A 25,657-nucleotide genomic window follows, 5' to 3' on the forward strand; every position below is an offset into this window, starting at 1 on the left:
CGAGAGGGGAGAGGGGTTCTCAGGGTTTGACTTCCCAGAGTTGTCACCAGAGTCAGCAGTAATAATTTCACAGGCCCTCGTGCTCGGAGGTAAAGCTGCTAAACTTGAAACGGTATCCCACGGTACAACGTGTACAGGCTCGACTTAATTACATTTTTGAGAATGCCTCAAGGCGTCCGAGGACAACGTGACTTTAAATTCTAAATTCGTTTTAAAGGTATTTACAGACACTGTGCACATCCACTTGAAGACTGAGTCAGAGAGGAGAAGATTTGAAAAGAAATCATTGGGGTCGAGTTAGAAAATGGATTCCCAAGAGCTGAGTGAAGAGAGTGGAGTACCAGGTAAGCATCTTAATATTGGCGTCACAGTAGAATATATTATTTGGTGGGAGTACTGGACCACTGCTGTGTTTGGAGGTTGTCGCTCTAGTTCACCTCTCATCTGGGGACGGACGGTAGCTTTCGCGCCCCAGCACTCAGCAGCAAGCAGAGTCGGCGAAATCACTCCAGCTGTTTCGGAAGGAACAGAAATACAATCAAAGAAAAATCAAAGTTTGTATAGCCAAGAACACGTCCTGACTTTAATTAAATGAAGTGAGCAGAAAAAAAGATGGGTACATGGAACCTTAAAATCGTACAGTGACTGGTGATAGTAGATGACAATCATAAAATAGGTAACAACAAGAAAGTTTATCAATGTATCTGATGGCAGGAAACGTCATACATGTTTTTTTCTAATGAACTATGAGAAGTTTATCATAGGTCTCTGCTGTAGATATAAAACTGAGAAAACGTTTTTAACAAGATGAAAAATTGTTATTTGTCATTTTTACAGCAATTAGGTAAGATTCTAGCAGACAGCAGTGCGATTTTTCCAGAAATCATACTGTAGTTGATTTATTTTTGTACTTTTATACAGTGCGATCCAGACCTGTTTGGCAACAAAGCTCTTTACAGAGGTACAAATGAAAATAGTGTTTAATCAATATAAAAATACTAAACAATTGGTTGAGTAAACAGCAAAAACTGGCAGAATAAACAATTGGGATGCAGAGGAAATAAACCTAGTGAATGATAAAATGATGTTTACATAAATAACAATGCTTGGCTAAAAGATGCACAAACCAGTCAAAATAGTTGGTCACTGGATGTAGTGACGGTAAAACATTAGGCTCTTGATAACTCTTTAACCCCTTTCCCCCACCTTTGCTAAGCCTTTTTTTTGGCTATTTGGGGTAGTGCGCACTTAGGCCTCTGTAACTTTTTGACCACATAAGGTATCCACGCCAAATTTGCGTCCTTTTGTTCCAACATCATGGGGATTCTAAAGGTAACCAGGGTGTGTGGATTCCCCTGGAGGGTCCCAGAAATTAGTTAGAATACAGCTAAGGTTTATTTTTTGGGGGAAAATAGCGCCCCCCAGTGCAATGCGTTGTAATGGTTTGCGTTGTAAAAGTTGCGTCGTAAAGGCACTGCGTGGTAAAAGTTGCGTTTTAAAGGATGTTTCCCCAAATGAAAGCATCTGGGGTTTTCCCTGCAAATGGTATCAAAAAAGGGTTTGTGGGGCAGAAATCACTATTTGCCAGCTTTTAGGGAATGATAGACTTTTGTAAAAAAAAAAAAACATTTTTTACACAGTTTTGGCATTTTTCTGGGACATAGCCTATTTTTGCTATTTTTTTGATTTTTCAACCTCCTTCCAGTTAATGGTAGAAATGGTTATGAAAGCAATAATGGATCCTGGTAAGCTATACATTTTACAAAAGTAGATACAATTCTGAATTCAGCAAGGGGTCATTTGTGTAGATACACCAAGGTTTCTTTATAGAAACTAACAGTTAAATATAGGAAATCTTGAAAATTAGTTGAAAAAAACAGTCTTTTGTGTCAACCTTTTCACCTGTAAATTCTTCTAAGTATGACAACTCTTTAAAATCATTATACCGTTACATCCGCTGGACAATAGTGGTTGTGGGGATATATAGGACTTGTAGGTTCACCAGGAACCAGACGAACCCAGAGTCAAAAACTGAGCAGCAGTTTGCAATGGCTTTTTATTAGGTACCGTTATATAGCAATTATTGTCGGAAAATGTATACATGGAAAAATCGGTATGAAAGACACCTATGTATTTCTAGAATGGAAACAAAATATAGAGTTTAGAAACAGTAGATATTTGCACATTTCCGAAATTGGAAATACTCATACTAGCATGAGAATTATTGGTCATTTTTAAAAAATGACTTCTCTTTTACACAATGTCTTTCATTTGGAAGGCAGAAATGCATCGAAAGTCAATAGGTAATAACTGTTGCTTTACAAATCTAAATTACTCTGAGTCTCCCGATAAAAATGGTACCTTACTTGTGTGGGTAGGCATAGTGCACACGACAGGAAACGTCTCAAAACACAGCCTGGACACACCCCAATTTCACTGTGAAAAATGACCCTTTTTTGGCTAAGTGCCTGGCTGTAGTTTTTGAACCCTGGCTCTGCCGGCACCTATGGAAACCTTGCAAACCTATATATTTATGAAACCTAGACACCCAGGGAAATCCAGGATGGGGTGACTTGCCTGGTTCCCACTGGGTTCTGTTACTCAGAATCCCTTGCAAACCTAAAAGATTGTCGAAAAAAAAATCACATTTTCCCCACATTTCTGTGGTGGAAAGTTCTGGAAGCTGTATGGATCCACAAATTTCCACTCACCCCGCATTCCCCAAAGTCTTACGAGAAAAACGGTACCTCATTTGTATGGGTAGGCCTAGTGCCCGTGACAGGAAGCGGCGCAAAACGCAACATGGACACACCCCAATTTCACAGTGAAAAATAACCCTTTTTTGGCAAAGTGCCTAGCTGTAGTTTTTTAACCCTAGCTGAGCCGGCACCTAGGGAAACCTAGAAAACCTATACATTTTTTAAAACAAAACACCCAGGGAAATAAAGGATGGGTGATTTGGCTGCCTCCCTCCAGGTTCTGCTACCCAGAAACCCTTGCAAACCTAAATATTTGTCAAAAAAACCCTATTTGCCCCACACTTCTGTGGTGAAAAGTTCTGGAATCAGCATCGATCCACAAATTTCCCCCCCCCCCCCACCCCGTGTTCCCCTATGTCTTGCGAGAAAAATGATGCCTCACTTGTGTGGGTCGGTCTAGTGCCCGTGACAGGAAATGGCGCAAAACACAACATGGACACACCTCAATTTCGCAGTGAAAAATGTCCCTTTTTTGGCAAAGGGCCTAGCTGTAGTTTTTGAAACCTAAAACATTGTCAAAAAAACGAATATTCCCCACATTTCTGTGGTGGAAAGTTCTGGAATCTGCTTGGATCCACACACTTCCTCCCACCCAGCGTTCCCCCAGGTTAGTCAAGGACCTGCAACAGGCAAGGGCCAAAAACCTATTGATGCAACATCATCACAAACCGACCTGGTCTTGCAAGGGGGGGTCCAATGAGTTTTTGGCCCGGGGCTCGGAGGCCATCTAGGGAAACCTACCTAACACACACATTTCTGGAAACTAGACACCCGGGGGAGTCCAGCGAGGTATGACTTGCATGGGTCTTCCATCATTCTCCTACCCGGAATCCCCTGCAAACCTAAAATTTCACAGAAAAATTCACTTTTTTCCCAAAGTTCTGCGTGGGAAAGTTCTGGAATCTGTGTGGATCCACAAATTTCCTGCCACCCAGCGTTCCATCAGGTTTCTCAATAAAAATGGTACCTCACTTGCATAGGTGGGTCATTGACCCGCGACAGGCAAGGGCCCAAAATCTATTGAGGCAACATTAAAATTACCTATCACAAACCAACCTTGTTTTGCAAGGTGGTCCCATGAGTTTTTGGCCTGGGGCTCGGCAGCCAGTTTAGGGAAACCTACCTAATCCACACATTTCTGGAAACTAGACACCCGGGGGAGTCCAGCGAGGTATGGCTTGCGTGGGTCCCCCATCATTCTCCTACCCAGAATCCCCTGCAAACCTCAAATTTTGCCCCAAAATTAACTTTTTTTCTCAAATTTCTGTGTGGGAAAGTTCTGGAATCTGCGTGGATCTACACATTTCCTCCCACCCAGCTTTCCTCAGGTCTCCCGATAAAAATGGTACCTCACTTGTGTGGGTTGGCATAGCGGTTGCAACAGGAAATGATCCAAATCGTATTGTGGAGACTTCAAAGTTACCTATTGCAAAACTACCTGGTTTTGGGGGGGGGGGCAGCTGAGATTTTGGCCCCGGGCTCAGCGGCCATTTTGGGAAAGTACCAAACCCAAACATTTCTGAAAACTATACACCCCGGGGAGTCCAATGAGATATGGCTTGCGTGGATCCCCCAACATTTTCTTACCCAAAATGCTTTGCAAACCTCAAATTTAGCTGAAATAAAACACATTTCCCACATATTTTTGTGTGGAATCACAACCGGGGGGCAGATTGGGGGCTACTGACCCCCAGGGGGAGCAGGAAGGCTGTACATTTTGCAGGGGAGAGGGTGGGGGCATGGGCATGCCCGATTTGGGCAGCCCCACCCTAATTCAAATTTGCCCCAAAAAACCCTGGAGTCTAGTGGGATTTTTGCTCCCCCTGCGAGGCAGTTTGGAGACTAATGCCCCCATCTGCCCCCCAGGGGGGCTGAAAGTCCACTAGATACCAGGGAGTTTTTGGGGCTAATTCTAATTAGGGTGGAGGCTGCCCAAAACGGGCATGCGAATGCCCCCACCCTAATTAAAGTTGGCAAACAAATTCCTGGGATCTACTGGGCTTTTTGCCCCCCCCCAGGGGCAGATTGGGGCTAATGCCCCCATCTGCCCCCCGGGGGGGGCAGTAAGGCTGTAAGTGTTGCAGTGGAGGAGCATGGCCATGCCTGTTTTGGGCAGCCCCACCCTAATTCAAATTTGCCCCCCAAAAATCCCTGGCAACTAGTGGGGTTTTAGCCCCCCCCGGGGGTGCAGAATGGGGGCTATTGCCCCCATCTGCCCCCGGGGGGGGCTGAAAGTCCACTAGACGCCAGGGATTTTTTTGAGCAAATTCTAATTAGGGTGGGGGTTGCCAAAAACGGGCATGCCAATGCCCCTACCCTAATAAAAATGTGCCCACAAAAATCCCTGGTGTCTAGTGGGCTTTTTGCCCTCCTAGGGGTGCCGATTAGGGGCTACTGCCCCATCTGCCCCCCAGGGGGGGGGGGGCAGGAAGGCTGTAATTTTTGCAGGGGAGGAGGTGGGAGCATGGGCATGCCCGTTTTGGGCAGCCCCACCCTAATTCAAATTTGCCCAAAAGAAAATCCTGGTGTCTAATGGGCTTTTTGCCCCCCCAGCAGGGCTAGATTGGGGGTTAATGCCCCCACCCTAAAAAAAGGTGCAAAAAAAATCCCTGGCATTTAGTGGGCCACTGCCCCCATCTGCCCCCCAGGGGGGCAGAAAGGCTGTAATGGTGATGGGGGATGGAGGCATTGGCGTGCTCATTTAGAGCAGCCCCCACCCTAAAAGAAATGCACCCAAAAAATTCCTTTCCGTATAGTGGCCTTTCTGCCCCCAAGGGGGGGCAGATTGGGGGCTACTGCCCCATCTGTCCCCCCGGTGCGGACAGAAAGACTGAATTAAGCCCATTTCTTTATGGGGGAGTGAAGGCCCTTGCCCAAGGGGCCACTCCCCATCCCTGGTGTCTTGTGGGTGGATCCCTGCTTGGGGATCGCCCTCCTGAGGGGTACCAGTGGAAAGGGGAGATTCTCCCCTTTCCAATGATACCTCTCCCGTCTTTCTACGTTCCTGGGGGCTGAGATAGCTCCCCGAGCACTTAGAAAGTGAAACTGAAATGAGCCTTAAGGCTCCTTTCAGTTTCGGTTTCTGTGCAATGACGACAGCGCGACTTGCTCGCTGATCTTCATGGCACAGAAACCAGGGAGGGGTCCTCCCAGCTCCCAAGGTCACGGGGGTGAAATAGAAATCCCTCTGATGTTCTGCAGCAGAGGGATTTCGTGCCCCTGGCCTCATGACGTAAAGGTTCCATCATGAGCACAGGGGCACAGATGCTCATGACGGAACCATTCCGTTATGAGCATCGAAGGGGTTAAACCACGTATTTTGTTTATTGGGTTGTTGATTAATAGCTTGGAGTCTCATCGCTATTTAGATGTAATCATTCTAAAAACTTGATATCCATTTACTACTGTATTTTTACAAACTATTTTAAAGTTTTTTAGCTAATGGTCAAAAAGCACTTAGTAGATGAGTTACATCTCCCTGGACCAGCTCAGGGAATAATCTGTGCTTTTATAGAGAAAGGTAGATCTAAGTTCTACTCTCCTGAGCTGTCCAGCACTGCCCTGCCCAGCTCCTAGAGTGGTATTAGAAGAACAGAATGTGTGATCTGACAAACAATACCAATATCCATTCAGGTTACAGTGCATTTTTACTGCATCTGCACATCTAAGAACACTGATAAATATCCCAGAAGGCATTTCAGTTTTTCATACTGTAATTTTGTATTGTTCTTTATCCTTGTTCACCTTCTTAAACAACCCCTGGAAAAGTCAATACGTCTTGGGACAGTGAAAACTATTGACAATGAACTTTAATTGGAAAGACAGTGGGTGCATGCACATGTGTGGTGGCCATCTTTCAATGGGTTAGCTCAAACATAGCTTCAAGTATTATAAGTAAAAGTGGACATGAATGCTATATTTTGTACTGAAATTCAGAACAATAGAATGTCAATTAAAAGACTATGAGACGTGAAAACCAGCCAGAGACAAAGCTGCAGTAGTGAAAGATAGCTAATTACAAATATGATGATCGTGAGCAATGTACAGTACTCAGTATGAACATGTTTTGAAATAGCTTAAGGTAAGCTAAAGAATGTCAGTGCTGATTTTCCAGATCACCAGCATTGTTAAGCTGTGAAAACGAGCTATTGCTTTATTGCAAAATAGGGCATTAGGGGACGGCCGACTGTAGGGAGGTCTCTCTCCCGGGGGGATTGGCAGAAGTAAGGGCGCAGTCTAGATTACTGTGCACTTTGGGCTGCATCTGGTAAAAGGTGTAGTCCAAGGGTTATAAAGCCCTCCATTTTAGGCTGCCACCCATCATTTTGCCCTAGATATACACGGTGGCAGCCTTTGTGTGTGCATAGTACATTTTTTGTAAAATGTTTAAGTTAGTTTAGTACACCATTCCCTTAACGGTAGGGAATTTCAATAGATAGCTGTGGGTTGGATTTGTCAGCTTCTCCCTCGTTGCGGTAATGGAGGATGAGAGGATTCAAGAAACGCTCTGGCTGCTCTCTAAGGCTGGGTGCTTGGATCTCCTGAGTGACAGCGCTGCAGCGCTGCAGCCGGGGAGGGTTTCTAGCAGGGTGACCGTAATTGCCTGCTTGCCTCCTCTGGGTCCTGTAGCGGCCCATGTGAGCCTGAGAGGCTGTATACAAGCTTGGGGGTGGCCTTGTTAACTTGGGAAGGGAAGGGCAGGGCTGTGGGGAATAAGCGGTCTCTGACGGGTGTCAAGGAGCAGGGGGGAAACTCCCATGAAAAATGGCTCTTAAGGTGAGAAAGGGCCTGAGGCAACTGCCCGAGGGCCTCAGCAGACATAATAGTGACTGTGGGAGAAGGGAGGGAGCCCTTGGGTAGGTATGAGCAAGGGGGAGACAGGCTGAACGTTGGGTAAGGTAATCAGGGTGCTTTTGGGGTCTTTGATCTAGTTTTGGGGGAGGCACTTTACTGGGAAGGGGATTTACTACCTTCTGCTGGTGAGCCTGGGTTATTAAGCTCAGGAGCAGGAGACATTAGTGGAGACTGGGTGGGAATAGCCAGGACATGTTTGGGGACTGGAGGACAAGGTGGCGCTGAGGTCCCCCAGGAAGGGGAGTATGTGTAGCTGGGTGGGAGGCACCTGTACCCAGTTATTGAGTTTGAAAGCTCCTCTACAACAGACAAGGAAGGAGGAGGAGCCTAGGAAGCCCCATGGGCTCAGAGGTGGGATGTGGGCCATGCAAGGGACACAGAATGAATTGGCTTTGGTGAAGTGGCAACCATGCTCGAGTGGAATGATGGTGAGGAGTCAAAGGTGGAGTGGGGTCCCCACCTAAACCCCGTAAGGTGTATCTTAGACAGGATAGTAGGGGTCAGAAGGGGCCACAGAGTGAAAGAGCAGTTAGTGTTTGTGGGAAAGGGGGACCTAGAACAGCAAGCAGGTTTTTTAGGGCACTGCACACCAGGCCTACTTTCTCCTGTCCAGGTATGTGGGCGGCAGGTTGCAGAGCACAATGCGGCTCGTACCCCACGGCCTGTGGAGGGGGGGATCGGTGAACAACCTTTACAACAAAACTTTTACAACGAACTACCATTACAACAAAACTTTTACAACGCAAACCATTACAACGCATAGCGCTGGGGGGCGCTCTAGGATAGGGAATAGGTTTAATGTACTATCCAACACCTTCCCTACTATCCACGGGGACTGGAGTTGGAATAGTAAATGAAACTATTCACTATCCAGCGCCCAAAAGCATTATGCGTTGTAATGGTATGCGTTGTGAAACTTACGATGTAAAGGTAGGCGTTGTAAAAGTATGTTTTGTAATGTCATACATCCGGGGGATCATGTGGCCCCGTCCCCTTTTTAATAAACATAAATAATGGTCCGGCCCAGGGGATGGGGCCCCTCAGGCCAAAATTGGCTTCAGGAGGGGGGGCCGCATGGCACTTCTCCCATGTAAAAATATAAACTAAATGGCAAGCCCCAGGGGATGGGGTCACCAGTGCTAAAATTGGCCCAGAGAAGAAGGGACACTCGGCCCTTCTACCTTTATTTAAAAAAAAGGGGAGAAAAAGGAAAAGGCCGGTCCTTGGGGTATAGGGTCCCAAGGACATCCTTGAGGGTAAACTCCCCCTCCTATTACCTCCAGCAAGTCGCACACAGCAGGATTGCTAAGAAGTCTTCAGAGGCCACGCCCCCTATCTCCACCACTCTGCAAATGCAGCTCGTGGTGCTCTACTGGTTGGGGGATGATGTCCACTTTACCCCTGAGGGACCTTGGGGGGCAAGAAGTCCTCCTGGTATCTCCTGTAAGTCCTGCATAGTGGGGTGGTCAGTGACATGACCGATTACATCTCAAATGACATCACTGATGACATCGTCCACAGAACCACTCACATACCTACTCTCACCCCCATGCAACCTCTTGTACGCCCTCTCACTCACTCGTACAACCACTGACATACCAATTCCCAGACCTATACCAGTGTCAGGACGCAGTGGGGGATACTGGCATATCTCAGGGACCCTGGCAAGACGGGTGCCAGGGCAGACAAAGTAGGCAGAATACTGTGTACAGAGCTACCCAAGATCACACAGGGAGCCAAAGGTGGAAGGGAATCCAAAGAGGAAGCTCTGTACAAGAGAATAAGAGAGGTAAGGCTCAGTAAGGACAGGCCCTCAGAGGTGATTTAGCATTCAGGAAAACTACACACAGGACAGATATGCGAGACATATATATATAAAACAACATTAACAATAAATTGAATGTGGGGTAAAGCACTCAGGAGCTCCACACGGTAAGACTGAAGCTCAGTAAGTTCCTCACCCACAATTGCTGTTACAGATACTGACTGCAAATACCCACATATAAGATATGCATGTAAAGGCAGGGTCTGTGGAGCTGATACCTATGGTAATGTTATGAATGTAACTCAAAGACAATACTCACAGTGAACAAGAAACACCACCAAGGTTGTCAGCTGTCCCCACGATCAAACAGGAACACGCAAGGCAGTAAAAGCAAGGGGGTAGAGATAAACACAAGCACGATAGACAAGGAGCTATCATGAAGGAGTGTTTAATAGGAAAGGGAGAAAATCAAAGGACACACTTGGCAGAAAGCAAATAACAAGCAAACAAGGTAATCAGAAGCAAACAGCAGGAATAGAAAGAGAGCAAACTAGGAACTGAAACCAAGGAAATGGGAAGAAAGGTAGGGTCTGGAAAAGGATAAACAGGAGGGGAGGCCACAATTGTATACCAGAACAGTGTTGTATTAGGAGCCTAGAAAGCACAGTTGCACTCCAGGATGTGCTGGAGCAGAAACACGAACTGAGCGAAAGCTCAAGAGCCAAGGTAGCACTGCAGGGAGTGCTAGTTCAAGGAAACAGAAAACAGCCACAGCTCAGGAAACATGAAGTCAGGAGAGTACTGCAAGCAATTCAATTCAGGAACAAGAAATAGCTGAAGCTCAGGAGGAAAAAATAACGATAGCTCAGGAACTCAGGAAACAAGGTAGCAATACAGGTAGTGCGAATTCAGGCACCAGTAACAGCCATAGCTCAGGAATCAAGAAACAAGGATTAACGATACCTCAGGAATCAAGGAATATCAAAAGCTCAGGAAATTAGGATCGGTCCCACAGGAACACAGCTATGATGACCAACCCTGGGCTGAAGGGAGCTGGGGCTTAAAAGAGCTCACAGTACTCATGCATATCAGGTGTGAGGAGACTAGCAGCAGCCAGCCACAGGTGAGCTGAATTCTTCAACCCATCCTTGGCCTGCAGGGGTGGAGACACATCAGTGAGAAGGGGATTATAGCTAATGTAGTTTGCAGCATGAGCAGCCTGGCTTCCACAAACCCCGGCATGGATTGGGAATGGATGTCAATACTTAAATGGTGTCCACATGCCTGTAAGTCAGGATATATATGCAGGGGAGTTTCTGGAAGCATATTAGAACACAAGAAAGTCACACTATGCACCCCTCTGGTGGTGGGCACAAGAGTGCAGGGAGCGAATCATGACAACCAGTACTCACCCCTCCATAGAACTACTCACTCACCCACTCACTCACTCATATACTTACTCATACACCTACTCACACAAACATTCACTCACCCATACAGACATTCATACAACCAGTTACTCACCCATATAGCAAGCCACATCACCGCACATTCACCCATTTAGCTACTCACCCCCCACTTGTTTACCCACAAAATCACACACCCACTCACTCACTCACAGAATCAGCCTCTCAACACAGCCACTCACACCCATAGAAGCCCGTATATAGTCAATCACACAACCACTTACATACCTATTCACAAATCCATACAAGCACTCATTGTCCAATACAGTCACACACACAAAGTCACGGAATTAAACACCTACTCAAAGAGCCACTCACCCACCCATACAGCCACTTACGCATCCAGTCACATACTCACACAGCCATTTAGATACCCACTCACTCACCCATACAGTCACTGTATTCCCACTTACCCACTGATACAGTCACTTACACAGTCACTCACCCACCCATACATCCATTGACATACCCACTCACACATCCACACAGCTACATACACAACCACGTATACACCCATATAACCACTCACACATCCATATGCACCAGGATACATGTAGTCACACAGCCAGTCACATGATAATAAATTAAAAGTAGTATCACTCATTAGTAGTACAGCTAGTATACTACTACTAAGTTTGTAGCTACCTAAATATATATGTTTTACAACCATAAACTCTTACAAAATACTTACACTTACTGGATGGTGTCATGAGTGATGTCATTTGAGATGTCATCAGTGATGTTACTGACCATGTCATGAGTGATGTAATCTGTGAGGTCAGAAGCAGGGCATTGCAGGGGCGTAAGTTATAGTTAGCTCAGGTAACTATTACTGATGAATTTCACTGGTTTTGTACAAGTGAAATCTGACCCGAACTATAATGTCCCAGTAACCTTTGTTTTGTTTCAGTGAATAAGTATATATATATATATTCACAGAAAAACTGAAGGTTACAGGGACGTTAAAGTTAGGCTCAGATTATACATGCACAAAACCATAGAAATTCGACAGTTATAGTTCCTTGAGCTAACTATAACTCACCCCACTGCAATGCACTGCTTATGACCTCAATACCCTTGGCCTACTACCTTCTGTAACTATATTGACCATTAATGGGTATTCTACCATTGACTATAATGCCTACAACAACCAAGAACCTACTTATCTGCAGTAGAAGTTAGTTATTAACTATCATAGCTGGTTCACTTCACTCCAAAGTTCTCTTACCTGAATAGATGAAGTGATGGCTGGTACTTTTCACAATGTTCTAAAACCTTACTTCAGGGTTTCCCAAGGTGTCTTCTAAATCAAGGTGGTAGTAGTAGTAGGCTAGCATACTAACAGAGAAGACAGCACAAATGAGGTCCCATTTTCACCTAGGTGATCTCCAACTGCAGGATTAATCAAAAGGATTATCCATCACAGGCAACTAGATTGAAAGAAAATACGGAATTAGTGGGTTATATTCTCATCATAACTTTGCAAAGGCCAGACTACCATCATGATAAAACAAAGAAGACCTGATATTATACCAAAAACTGCCAATGGGAACTTCTTCTGAGCAATGGGAACCTAGTTTTTAATTAAAACAAAACGTACAAGTTCCTCGCATCAGGAGAAATTGACTAAGCTTCACAAGTGAACAAGGTTAAGCGTTTATGCAACACAAGGCCTCAATGATGATGTTGACGAATGATGTTATATATCTAAAATATGGATCCCTTTTATGCTTGGGTGGGTAAGTGGGGCTGGTGTGGGCTATTGCTCATGTAATAGAAGATCCTGTAGTGATTTAGTGTCGCTTTTTGACCGCATCCGTCCCATCAAGTATGTGATCTATTTAAAGTGTAAATTAAGTCACACCTCAAGAAACCACACAGTACAGTGGAAGGGGGTTAGGGGTTTGATCAATAGATGGGTAAGTGGGATTGGAGAATAGTGTGACAGAGACAAGCACTACAAAACAACAAGATTCATCAGGGCAATGAGCAGCACATCATCATCAATCTGTTGTGGAAGGAAATGAAGGAATGGCAAAGTTCAGTTAAATACATTGCAAAGTCCTTCAGCCCTAGAGACCAAAGTTAAATCTAAATGTTCTGTTATCTAGGTTTGAAAAATACAAATTATGGCGGATGTATCAACACAGTTCTAAAAATTATTAGGATAGTTAAAATGAAAATTATACATGCATGTGCATTCTTTTCTGAATTTCCATCTAGGGTGCCTGGCTGAATAGGGTCCAGTAAGGGAAGCAGGAGTGTTATGGGGCTTTAGCCTCTTGTGCAGGAGAAGGGAAGGCCTGTGCATTGTAAAACACAAATGATATTGCAGAGTCAAAGAGAAGGACATTGGATAAGTTTTATAGGAGTACACCAAGACTAAGAGGCAGAGCAAGAGCGTAGGCTGCTGCAATCATGCATTTTATGGCTAATGTGCAATCGATCAACTGAGAAGAGAGAACAATTTACAACCAATTACAGACAAGAAGCTGCATGTACCGGGCTGATCAATATCACAACTTTCATCATAACTGTTAGAACTGGGGGTCTCTAGTTGGCAATGGTATGCTCCTTTGTCAAAATAGGGACCCGTGCTTCTGAGCCAGGGAAAGAGGATTACACTCTTGGATAACCCCTGCTCACCCTCTTGGTAGCTTTGCATGAGCAGACAGGCTTATCTCAGAGGCAGTGTGTTAAGCATTTGTGAACACATACAGTAACACAGTGAAAGCACTACAAATGGACACTACACCGGTTGTATAAAAATAAGTATTCTTTATATAGACTTAACACTAGACCACAAATGATATAAATCCGCAATACTGTACACAAAATAGACTTAAAGATGGTAGAAGCAACTTAGTTCAAGTTGATGATAAATGCTGCACGATTCTCACAAGAGGGTTCGCAGATAGGGTGATGGGTCAGTTCCTTGCTTCGGGGGAAGCTTTGTGTCATTCCTCCATGTTTGCACAGAGTAGGGGATGAGTCTTGTTCCTTGCCGGAGGGGAGGTGATGTGTTGATCCTTGTTCTGCGTTCCAGTTACGATGCTGCAAGATGGCGCCTCGATGCAATGCGACAATCCGGTGCGATGCGATAAGATGGCGCCCTTGATGCGATGCGACGATGTGAAGAAGATGCGTGCACGCCCAACGGCCGCATGGCGACTCTGCAACTTCTGAGCCACGACAGGCCCTGCGACACATCTAATGATGCGATGGTGACACTTGCGGTGGCGACACCCTTCTCTGGTGAAGCGACGGCAAGCAACTGCGGCAAAGACACGCTTCTGTGGTGATGCGGCGGCGGCCTCTGCAGCGGCGACGTGCTTCTCTGGCGATGCGACAGTACAGCTACGACAGCGACATGCTTCTTCTGGTTGAGTTGCTCTTCTATCTCCAAGCGACACGCAGGCTTCTGCAGACAGAATTCCCATCAAGGAAATTCAGAGGGGAGCTGGTGGTGAAGTCTTGTAGCCCTGAGACTTCAGCACGAGGCAATCACAAGTTCAAGCCCTTGTAGAAATGTTCTGCAAGATGATGAAAGTTCCTTAAAACTTCCTTCTCCTTTACTTGGCAATAAAGAAACCACTGCAGGCCAACCCCAGCAAACTGCACACTGGCAGAGGGGCAGTCCAAACTCCTGCAGCTCCCTTGGTTCTTCTCCTTTCAAAGGTTTGTCTTGTTTTCTCAGAAGTGATCTAAAGTCTTGGGATCTGGGTCCCCATATTTATACTACTATTCACTTTGTTCTCTGAAGGCAGAGGGTGCTGTACCTAGTTCAAACCAGTTCTGGGTGCATTCTGCCAGTGCACACCTTCTTCCTTTGTCCGTATGGGCCGGTGTCCTCAGACATACCACAGGAGGTGGAGCCAGCATTGTGGGAGACAGGCACAGTCTTATTCACGCCGAGGTGCTACTCCTACAAGCACTCTACATGCAGATAGGTCTATTCAGCCTTGTTCTGACTCACCCTGTCTCCTGGAGCCCCCCAGCCCCTGTCACCCACAAAACCAAAAATACAAGACACAGCCTAGCAGAGGCAGCCTTGGATGGATGGACAAGAAAATACCTACTTTCTAAAAGTGGTATTTTCAAACACAGAATGTTAAAAACAGCTTCACTAAAAGATGTATTTTATCATCCTGATTTCAGGCATACTAAATTCGTTTTTCTACCATGTTCCCTGGGTCAGTTAGGATTATAAGATGTTATATTCAAACTGCCTATTCTGGCCTATGGGGACAGGTAGCCTTGCAATATTGAAAAACAAAATAGGCTGTAATTCACTATCAGGTCATGCCACACACATCAGGGCATGACATACCTTTACATACAATGCACTCTGCCCTGGAGCCTACCTTAGTGGTGTCTGCTATGTAGAAAAGGGAAGGTTTAGGGACTGGCAAGTGGGTGCACTTACCAAGTCGACATGGCAGTACTAGACTGCACACAGGCTCTGCAATGGCAGGCCTGAGACATACTTTACAAGCTGCTTCTGTGGGTGGCACAATCAGTGCTGCAAGCCCACCAGCAGTATTTGATTTACAGGTCCTGGGCACACATGGTGCATTATACTAAGGTCTAACAGTAAATCAAATATTCCAATCATGGAGTCACTAATCAATACATGAATTTACAATAGGGAGCACTTGCACTTTGGCACTGAATAGCAGTGGCACAGTGCCCAAAGCATCTAAACCAGCGAAACATATAAAAAAGAGAGGAGGCAATCAGTGAAAAATGGAAAGGAGACTCACGCTAATGGTACCAGGTCTAACAATAACATTTAGCCAAGCAAATGCATCTTGTGATGATTATGTGGCATCACAAGTCTGTCTCCAGTAACAAGCAATAAGCCCCGTCAACCACAACCACAACCACATAAGAGGAGTTTCATATTTGAGCCAGCACACACCATCAGCCGCATTTCCAAAATGAACACACCTATCTCCAGTACACTGAGCTGAATAGGCCTCAGTGTCATCATCATTTTGGTTGCCCTTTCAAGTCAATAACTTCCTTTTTCTGGCTGTTGAGATAGTCCCACCCTCAGTCTTTCCATCCTCTTCCTGAACTGAGTAACAAATCAGTCTAACTCTGCCCCAACCTGAGTGAGATAAACCTGTAGTGCACTACTGTGGAAGAACAAGAAGAGAAACAGAATTTGAGTACATTAATAGTTAACTAAAGTGGTCTCTGAAGAACCAGAAAAAAGGAGTGGACCCTGCAAGTAAATCTCGCTAAGTGTGAAAGAGCCAATCACATTCTGTAAAAATGATCACCCCTCAGGCACCAAACATTGTAAAACATTGTAATCAAGATTACGAATTAGTTGGACACCCACCACATGAATCATCAAACATCACATCAATAATATATCACTCATTGGTGCAGTAGTTACCTGTTCCAATCAAACCAGTGGTGTACAAATGTATCTACTCTTTGATGCAAGCAAGCAACACATTGAAATGAAATTTGGCAGTCTTGTAATCACTGGTTTAACCCTGTTAGGGGATGAAAACGAAGGATCGGCATAGGACGGAGGCAGGCATTGTCTCTAATGTCCTTGAAAAAATGGGGAGGCTTTTCACTGCACACTGGTCCAACTTCAATCTGGACATACAAGTGTTTATAAATGATGCAGTTGCATAAGTCAGACACAAACAAAATATATAATGTTCCTCTAGCTATATCCATTTTTGGCAAAGCACTAAGCAGTTCAACGATATATAATTAAAAAGTTCTATGGTGGCCCACTTAATCAGGGAAGTAGATGTTGTTCTCAAACTCTGTTGGTTTGCCCAGAAGTTGGTCAGCTAACACACTAGAGTCTGATCTATTATCCTCATCATCCTCATGTGATATTTCAGAAACAGTGTAATTGTGTGTATAAAGTCTTGGTTCATGTTGATCATGGTCAATCTCTAAATGTTTTGTGGCAAGTGACTGGGCCTTCCCACCCACTATGACACCTGTGTCACACACAGACAGAGACAATGGCAACCGGACAAGGCAAATACTGCTGAGCTCTGGCCATTGGCGCATCTTCCCATGCCAATGGACCAATTTGTTTTGATTCATGTAGTCCTCTTTTTTGGTCATCTGGATAGTCCTGGAGCATCCTCTGAATGGTCATTGGTTCTGCCACTTGCTAGACCTCTTTTGACTTCGCATCTGCACTTAACGTAAGCCCTGACACTTAAAACCAAGCCACTGCAGAGGTTGGGTCTGATTCTTCAGTTCCTGCATTTGTTGCTGCCGGGGTTCTTGTTACTAGTGTTGAGTGCTCTGAGTTGATATCACCGTCCTCTCTGTACGTTGCTGGCTGCATCCCAGAACTTCTACATGGGACTCTGATTTCTAGCCATTCTGCTTCAAAGTCTCCCTCTAGATCAGCAATTCATGACTTCTACGGTGAAACATCCATTTCAGAAAAAGGAATGCAGAGATGTACCTTTTGGATGGCATAATGTCTCTTTGCAGCCTTGGATTTACAGCCATGTGAAGATTAGACTCTCAACTAAGTCATGCACTTCTCTGTTGCTGTCCACACTTGCAAACATCAGCAACACTTTTTTTACTGGTCTTGTAGCAGATGCAACAATGGGATAGCTAGGCTCAATGTAGTGTCTTCCTTGCTGACTTCCTTGGTGAAAATCTCAAAAGGAAGTAGCAGCATATTTGTCAGGAATTTGAATAGGCTCAATTTGTCCATCTTCATGGTCATGCTATTTTTGGTTGCATCACTACACTTTGATTGACATAGACATTGATCATTGGTAATGCTCAAACAGAAGTTGCAAACATGTGTTAGGTTTGGTTCCAATGTGTTGGCACCTCTTGTATGAGGGCTTTAACTGGTATTCTATTAGCACACTGAATGATACTCAAGTTTTTACCAGCTTTAAAAGAATGGCTGAAATTAGCTTAGATTCTTTTGCAGGTGGTCAGTATGTTGCTGACTGTTTCTTCTTTTTTGAGAAAGTCCCGCACAATCAAGTTGATGTAATGCGCCAAACACAGGACCCCGAAATAGCAACCTTCTGTAATGGCATTAATTACTGCCATTGTCCATGGCAACAATTCCAATTCTGAGACCCCTGGTTCACAGCCATTCAAACACTTTGCTGTTTAAGACTTTCAAAATGGTTGCAGCTGTATGGGATTTCTTCTTGGTGAACATGGCTACTGTTGCATGCCGCCGAACATCCTTCAAGGTTTCTTCAGTGCTGAGACCTGTAGATTGCTGTTGCCTAACCCCCACAAATGAAATTTTCTGTGCAGTGATGCACATGTAATCAGTGACTTAACAACAGGTCCACATGTCTGTCGGCAGGTGTATAGGGTGAACAGCAATCTGCTGCAAAGCTTGTCCAACCAATTGCAGCACATCGTGTAGAGCACTGGAACAGCAACTCTGGCTAAATAGGTCTGACTGGAAACTTTCCATTTCGAGCAGATGGCCACTACAAATTATAAAAGTCCCACTCCTTCCATACAAGAAAAAGGGAGAAGGTCCTGTTTTAACATTTTAACCAGCTTCCCATTGTACAAATATGTTGTTGGGAGGTTTCATTCATAGGGCCCCTCCCGCAAAAACTTGCCTATAATAGAGCCTGCATTTTTTGCTTATTTGGTGACACTGATTCAGGTGAGTTCTAGGAGGTGGTAGACTCAATGTGCCCCTTGGGACAGTCACTGTTTGGGGTGGTGTCTCAATCTGACTCTTGTGCCACTTTGAGGTTACTGAGGTGGGTGATACTGGAGCACCGCTGGGGACAAGTATGCTTTGCGTAAGCTGTCACCCTCTTCTTCCTCATCACCTTCACCTCCCACCATGATCGGAGCTGATTCCCCTCTCTCATCACCTTCACCACCACAATGTGCAACAATCTTTTTATGATACGCCTCCCAGTGGATTGTGTGATGTTTTTTCATATAGCTAGGTCGGCCTCTAGTACCATAGTGTGAACCAGGCTTACCTCAAGAAACACTTGTTTGGTAAATGGAACATTTTGTAATGTTATCCTCCAGCTTGCTAATCATAAAAAAGTCCCAAACTGGGGAGGTGAACTATTTTAGTGTGCCAATGTTTGAAGAAGAACTGGGGGTAGATGGGTCTGTCATGGGTTGGCTCTCTGCAGTACATACTTCAAATGAGGTAGTGGTGGATGCAGGTCTAAGTGGGGGCCTAGTTACACTTTTGAAAGCTGGCAGTGGTGGTTGTACCAGTGGCACAACCTTGGGAGCCAGTTGAATAGCAGGGGTAATGTCGGTGTCCTTGAGCCAGCATCCATTAAAATGACTGGCTTGTCATCCTCATTCTCTTCCATAATTGTAAGTCTTTCAGGAACTTTCCTTTTCCCTTGTTTCTCCTTGCATGTCTCAGACTCAGCCAGGGTCCAAACCATGTCCACATCATCAGAAGACATGCTTGGAGAAGATGGTGGAGTACCCTTTGTTTTTCTTTCAGGAGATCTGGAAGCCAATGGTTCAACAACAGGTACGTCCTGCTCAGCAGGAAGCTCAACCTCCTGTTCTGCTTCCACTTCAGGAAGATCAACTATTGCTGGAAGTGACTCCTGTTGCCCACTGTGCTAAGTCTCCTGCTACGATTGGGTACTAATATTCTGTTGAAACATATCAAATTCAGGCCCACTGCTCATTGCCAAGATTGCAGTGGCTGCCTCACTGAGAGACATGGCCTTGGGCTTTGGTTGGAGTGGTGCCATTACTTTGGGACTGTTGCTCCCAGCTTGTTCCACAGAGGATGGTGTGGCACTTACACAAAGTTTCCTAAAAAGGTTTATGGTGGCATGCAAGTGATGGTAATCTCATCCTTCTTCTCCACCTCACTGGCCACTTTAATGCCGGTTACTTATTACCCTAAATAATTAGCAACAATAGTATATCCATTTTAGTGGCAAACCACACTAATAACATACAGATTTAACTGTTTGCTTGATGTGCATCTAAGTGAGACACCTGTGTAAGTCAGGGAGGTGCATGGGAAAATGAATTAATCCTTAAAAAGTAATGCTGGTGTGCACCTAAGGCAGGCATGGGGGTCCAGGAGGAAATTAAAACAAGAATGCTGTTGTGCTACTGTGCCCATATGGCAAGCAGGAGGTCAACCGGTCCAGGGGAACATGAGTAATTACTATCCTTAAAAAATGAATGGTGGTATGTGGCAGGCAGATATGGCAGGCAGGGGGGTGTAAACAAAAAAAATTACAAAAATCAATTAAAAAATTAAATAAATTACAAAAATAAATATGTAAAAAAACAAATAATTGCTGGTGCACTAGGGGACTATGAGAAACCCATTAGGAGGCAAGGAGATGCAAGGGAATCATGTACAAAATGCAAATAGTATGAAACAACATTCATATATACATATACTATAACGATCCTAAAGCAAATATACTCATATCAGGGAAACATAAAAAAATGAACAAAACCAAAGAGGCATATCCCTCTCCTATCAATCTCCCCAGAAAACGGCTTTGCAAACTGGAAAGAAAGATTTACACAGTGGCAAGCTGCACAAAATGGCCACCAGCAACATGGTCACCCAACAACAGCAAGCAAGAAGGCATGGCCACAGCAAAGAATGCATGCAGGCGTATGGCAAAAGTACACTGGCTGGCTACAAAAAAGGGTCACTGTCCACATGGTCAAACAACAACAGCAAGCAAGTAGGCATGGCCCCAACAAAGAAAACATGCAGGCCTTTGGCAAAAGTACACTGGCTGGCTACACAAAATAGTTGCCGGCCACATGGTCAAAAAAGCAAGCCAGGAGTCGAGGACAACAAAGAACACATGCAAGCCAATGAGCACTGACTACACAAAGTGCCCCCCAGCCACATGGTATGGAAAACAAAGACAAATGGTAGCTTCTGGTATACACACCCCCACACACACACACACACTGGGCAGCCACATGAGGCATAGTAACACTGAAAAAGAGACTACCATTTACTTAGCAATACCAAAAATGAAAATTAAGCGAGCTATAGAAATGTTACAATAACTCATCCTCTAAAAGCATCCAGTATTACCCCTCCAAAATACACTTTTTGCTGAAAAATACATGAAATCCAAAAAGAACAAATGTTTTATTTAATCCAATACATTCCAGCCCTAAATGACGTTTTAAAACCATATATACCACAGAAAAAGTTGCTTCATGTACCCATGAATATTACTCAGCCTACTAGTTGGATGGCCCATGGACAGACTAGGCAACATACTAAAATGAATGAATAGTGCAATTTTAAGAAACAGGGAGAACATGTACTGAACTGTGCAACATTTTCCCTTTATAAAAGATAAAAAATTAAATGAAAAAATTAACTAGGTCTCTACTGAAATTGCCGGCCAACCATCAAAATTACAAATTGAATAAAAATACAAATTAATACTGGTGCTTGCCTTCTATCAAACTAACAACACCCTAATATAAAAGTTTTTTAACTTACTTGTAATATCATACAAAGTCCTTAAATCCAATGATATATGCATCCAACGAAGAGAGAGATCCTTCCACCTCAAAATATAAATGACAAGTGACAAGGCGCTGGACAAAGCACTGCAAGGAGCCCACTGGACAGAGACAGGAAGTTGGAGTCTCTGGGTCATTTTCTTTATGTTGAAAAAAAAGTGAAATAAAACAAATGTTTCTCCCACTGAAAAACAATTTGAACGGTCTGTTGGAATAGAATATTAACTCCAAAATGTCTTTTAGAGAAGATACAGCAGCTTCTCGAGTAGAGAATCAGCTAAAAATGCAGCTGAGGTCACTGGTGCTTGCCAGTGTCACAAAATGGTGCCAGAAGACGCCGTAGCAACTGGAAGATGCACTAGAGGCCAGCGAGTCTCGCTCACCCTCGGTAACGGCAGGCAAACTTTTACGCTTACCAGCATGTGCAAAACAATGCTCACACACAATAACAGAATTCTTTTTTTACAATGCGCCGTATGGCAGAATTTAGTATTGAACCATGTTGATTCCACTAACACCATGAGCGGAATTATATTTCTGCCCAGGCCTAGTTAATTACACTTTCAAGTAAAATTTACAGTTTATAGCCCATAGATATGGAGCAGACCAATCAGAACACTACTTTTTATATCTAGCTAAACTGTGGAGGGATGTCCAATTGCTAGTCCGGTATAGGAAATCTACCTTGTCTGCATGGTTACCACAGATTTTCTATCTTTTTCTACGCCCTAATATTGCTAAACTTAGAACTCTGTGCTCTATGGCCCCTGTGAAACGTTATGCTCTCCCTTTAAACAGGGTTAAATTGGCTTAACCCTGACTGGCTTATTTAATTTTCCTGTAAGGCCATAGTATCTTATGCGGAATTACACCCATGGCCTGAAAAGCTAAATACCACTGGTGGATGGAAGCACCTATCGTGCCATCAATTACAGTGATAGAGAAAACATAGCTTCAGGCCTCCTATTTATAGCCTTGTGGCAGCAACTTGAATCCTGCTCCACATACCTGTCAAAATTACCCTTGTGATGGGTAGGAAAACGTTATTTTAAATATTGAATTAGTCTGCCCGAAGTACACTTTGCTGCCCACAAGGTAGGGTGCATAATATTTAATAGTGAAACTTGAGTGACATTAAAAATGACAATCTCAGAGTGAGTAGGCCAAAAACAACATTGTCCTTGGCTAGGTTGTAACTGGCGCATAGAAAAAACAAAAAATATATGATATACATGAATTTATAACTTTTAACCTGTATCAGCTACATACACCATTCAAAGTAGGTGTGGGTGGAGTTCGCGGAGTTGCACTACTATGAATTCTGCAGAGTTGCATAAAAACTATGAGGAATTCTGAAGAGTTCTGCTGCGCCCGACTCCATAAGTGTGCAGCCTCCTCATCGAGCCTGGATAATATTCAGTGCCACTTGGTCCGATATACATCAGTCTGCTGAGCTGTAACTTTGCAGGTTCGATATGAAAGGTGCTTAGGGCCTGGCACAAGTCACTCAGTTTTTGAGGAAGACAAGACAGCTCAGACCCACCCCCCATGCACCTGAGCGCCGCCATCAGTAAGCTGACATCAGGACGACTCCCCCTCCGCTCATTTCCTCTGCATCCAGGAACTGCTGCTCTTCTTCCTCCTCATAGCGACCATCAGCATCCTCTGGGGACTCCGCAACACCTGGGTCAGGGTCCTAGCAGGAAAACATTGCCCCAGAGCTTCTTTAATCCTACCTGCCACCCATTGCCACTTGTCAGTCTCTTTGGGGCTCTACCACCTGAGCTCTGATGCCTGTTCACCCGATGGCTTGACCACTGGCCTTGACAACAGCACTGGAGCTGTGTCAAACTGGATGATTGGGCCATGCTTAGGTGTTGGGTGATGTCATAAGGCCCTGGCAGCAGCCTCAGCCCCCGTAGACCTGCAGTACATCCCCTCTAATCCCATGCCTGCAAGTCACTGGAACTAGTTCTGAACAGACTGAGTACTTTAACTGTGAAAGTCGAGCGATGCTGCTAATGCGCCAACTATCTTTGAAAGTACTAAACAGTAATAGGAAGCAAGGTGAGGTCACAATTATTTACCACAGCCCTGATAAGTACCAAGAGGGAGATGGAGGGTGTGGGAATGGGTTATTGTTGGACACTTTAGGAAAAACTAGACCACTAACCTGGAGATGTATTCACTTTCGAGTCAAACTTAACTTTTTCATGGTTCTAGCAGCAGAGGGAGTTAATAATAATCCATGTGGTAACAAAATCCTGGATTCCTTTCTTAACAATGTATACATACAGAGTACCCTGCAACATTTAGAAGTCTTGTAAACAGCAGGGCTACATAATTAATATATATATCTACAAAGGCAACTCACCAGAATTCTTTCCATCACAATACCCAAGCCTGGCAACTCATCCTCCTGTGGTAGACATGAAAAAGTGAACTGGGGCCTTAGAAGCACATTCCTGTGGTTGAGTGGACACTAGACAAAAGTTTGGAAACTTTTGAAACCTTTTGCTCCAGCATTACAAAGCTTCAGTGGGAACTGCTGTAAAGAGCATCCAACTGGCATCATATTGAATTTCAGATTCATCTCTCTCAAGGTTCCAAGCAGCATCGAAAAAATTACAAAGACCAATTCTGCATTGGGACTTGAAAAATGTTCATCAAAAATGTCCAAAGCTCCATAGCTTCAGCTGAACCAACCTGCTTCAAGTATCTGGTCTTTCGTTGCACATCATTGGTCACAATTTCAGTGACAGACCTCTCACTGAGGGTTTACTTTTCAAAAAGTGACAAATTTCATTTCTGCTTTGGGACTTGGACACTTTTTTGAACTTTTTGATTTCCGGACCTTCACCAGGACCGATCCACATTTTGTATCTGACCAGGACTCCATTGTGTTCGGCATCAAATTGCACCTTGATCCTGGTGCATAGCTATCATACACTATCATTAGTGCTTGGTGCATTTTGGAGCTGCTTCAACTTAAAAATGTAAACGTCTCCTTATTGGATTTTTGCCATTTTTGTGTTATTTTGTATATTTAATTGTCGATGTTTTTATAAGTTGTTTTTGGATGTTTATTCCTTGGTGCTTTGACGTTATTACTGCTTTGTTAACGCATACATACTTTACACATTTCCCTAAATTAAGCCTGTCCACTCTGTGTCATAACTACTAGGTTGTTGAGCTCCGGTTAACTTAATGACTGATAAGAGCTGTGAATATTCCTTGAGGTGGGCAGTTGCCCACCACATATAATAATTGTATCCACCCACACTCATTTTTATTCTGTAAAAAAATGTGGACATGAAGTAGTCTGAGATAGTTGAAAATGCAACAAGACTAAATTCCAGTTTGGTTTGAGTTGGAGAAATATGCAGGTTTTTCATTTTATTGCATTTTATATCACCATTAAGAGTCCTCCGATTGGGTAGCACCATTTGACAGATCTCTTAAGATATTCTTTTCTTATTCAGTCTGGTTCATGGTATGATACAGCACTAGGCGATGGACAAGACCAGTAGCAGATATGTCTTTTGTAAGTATAAGAGGATCAATATACAGTTGGTTATGTACTGCTAACTGTTACGGTATAAGTATTACGATGGACCATTGGATTAATGCCTTTTCTTCTCTTGGACGTAATTTCTGACGGCCCGATAAACAGAACCAAATCAGGCTCCCCCGCCGACCCGTGCCTGCCAAGGATCTTCCGGATGGCCCTCCGGCCCTTGACTGTCAGATCCTCACCCGCTTGAATAACTCCCTGGCGACTTGTCAAGTCCCCTTCAACTTGAAGGAGGCTAGAGTTACCCCTCTACTAAAGAAACCAGGAGTGGATAAGACCGAGCTAAAAAATTATAGACCTATCTCCCAGCTCCCTTTCCTGGTGAAGGTTCTGGAGCAACATGTCCTATGTCCTGAAGACAACCTCAGCGTTCCTGGAGGAACACGAGCTACTCCAACCTCAGCAGGCTGGGTTCAGAGCTCACCATAGTACGGAGCTAGTCATGCTATCTGTACTTGACGATCTCAGGAGGAAGGCCGATAACAAAGCGGCGAGCGCCCTGATTCTTTTAGATCTTTCTGCGGCGTTTGATGCAGTCAGGCACACAACACTACTGACCCAGCTGATGGACATGGGTTTCGGGGCACGCCTACAATTGGTTAGAATTGTTTCTATCAGGACGCTCACAGAGGGTCCAACTTGGCGATCCGATATCAGAAAAGGGCAACATCTCATGCGGGGTCCCTCAGGGCTCCACACTATCCCCGCTTCTCTTCAACATATACCT

The 25,657-nt window shown here is 44.4% G+C and overlaps 1 protein-coding gene across 1 annotated transcript in view; it reads left to right on the forward strand.

Annotated features, from left to right (window-relative positions):
* The first annotated feature begins 211 nt into the window (after positions 1-211).
* The window catches only part of LOC144761580 (amine sulfotransferase-like), a 290,526-nt gene continuing 265,080 nt past the window's right edge, over positions 212-25,657 (forward strand). Inside the window, exon 1 of the mRNA XM_078646879.1 lies at positions 212-344. Within this exon, the coding sequence (XP_078503005.1) occupies positions 305-344 (40 nt within the window). The 5' untranslated portion in view covers positions 212-304. The remainder of the gene's footprint in view (positions 345-25,657) is intronic.

The sequence above is a fragment of the Lissotriton helveticus genome, chromosome 6 (assembly GCF_964261635.1).
Source record: "Lissotriton helveticus chromosome 6, aLisHel1.1, whole genome shotgun sequence".
Lineage (NCBI taxonomy): Eukaryota > Metazoa > Chordata > Amphibia > Caudata > Salamandridae > Lissotriton > Lissotriton helveticus.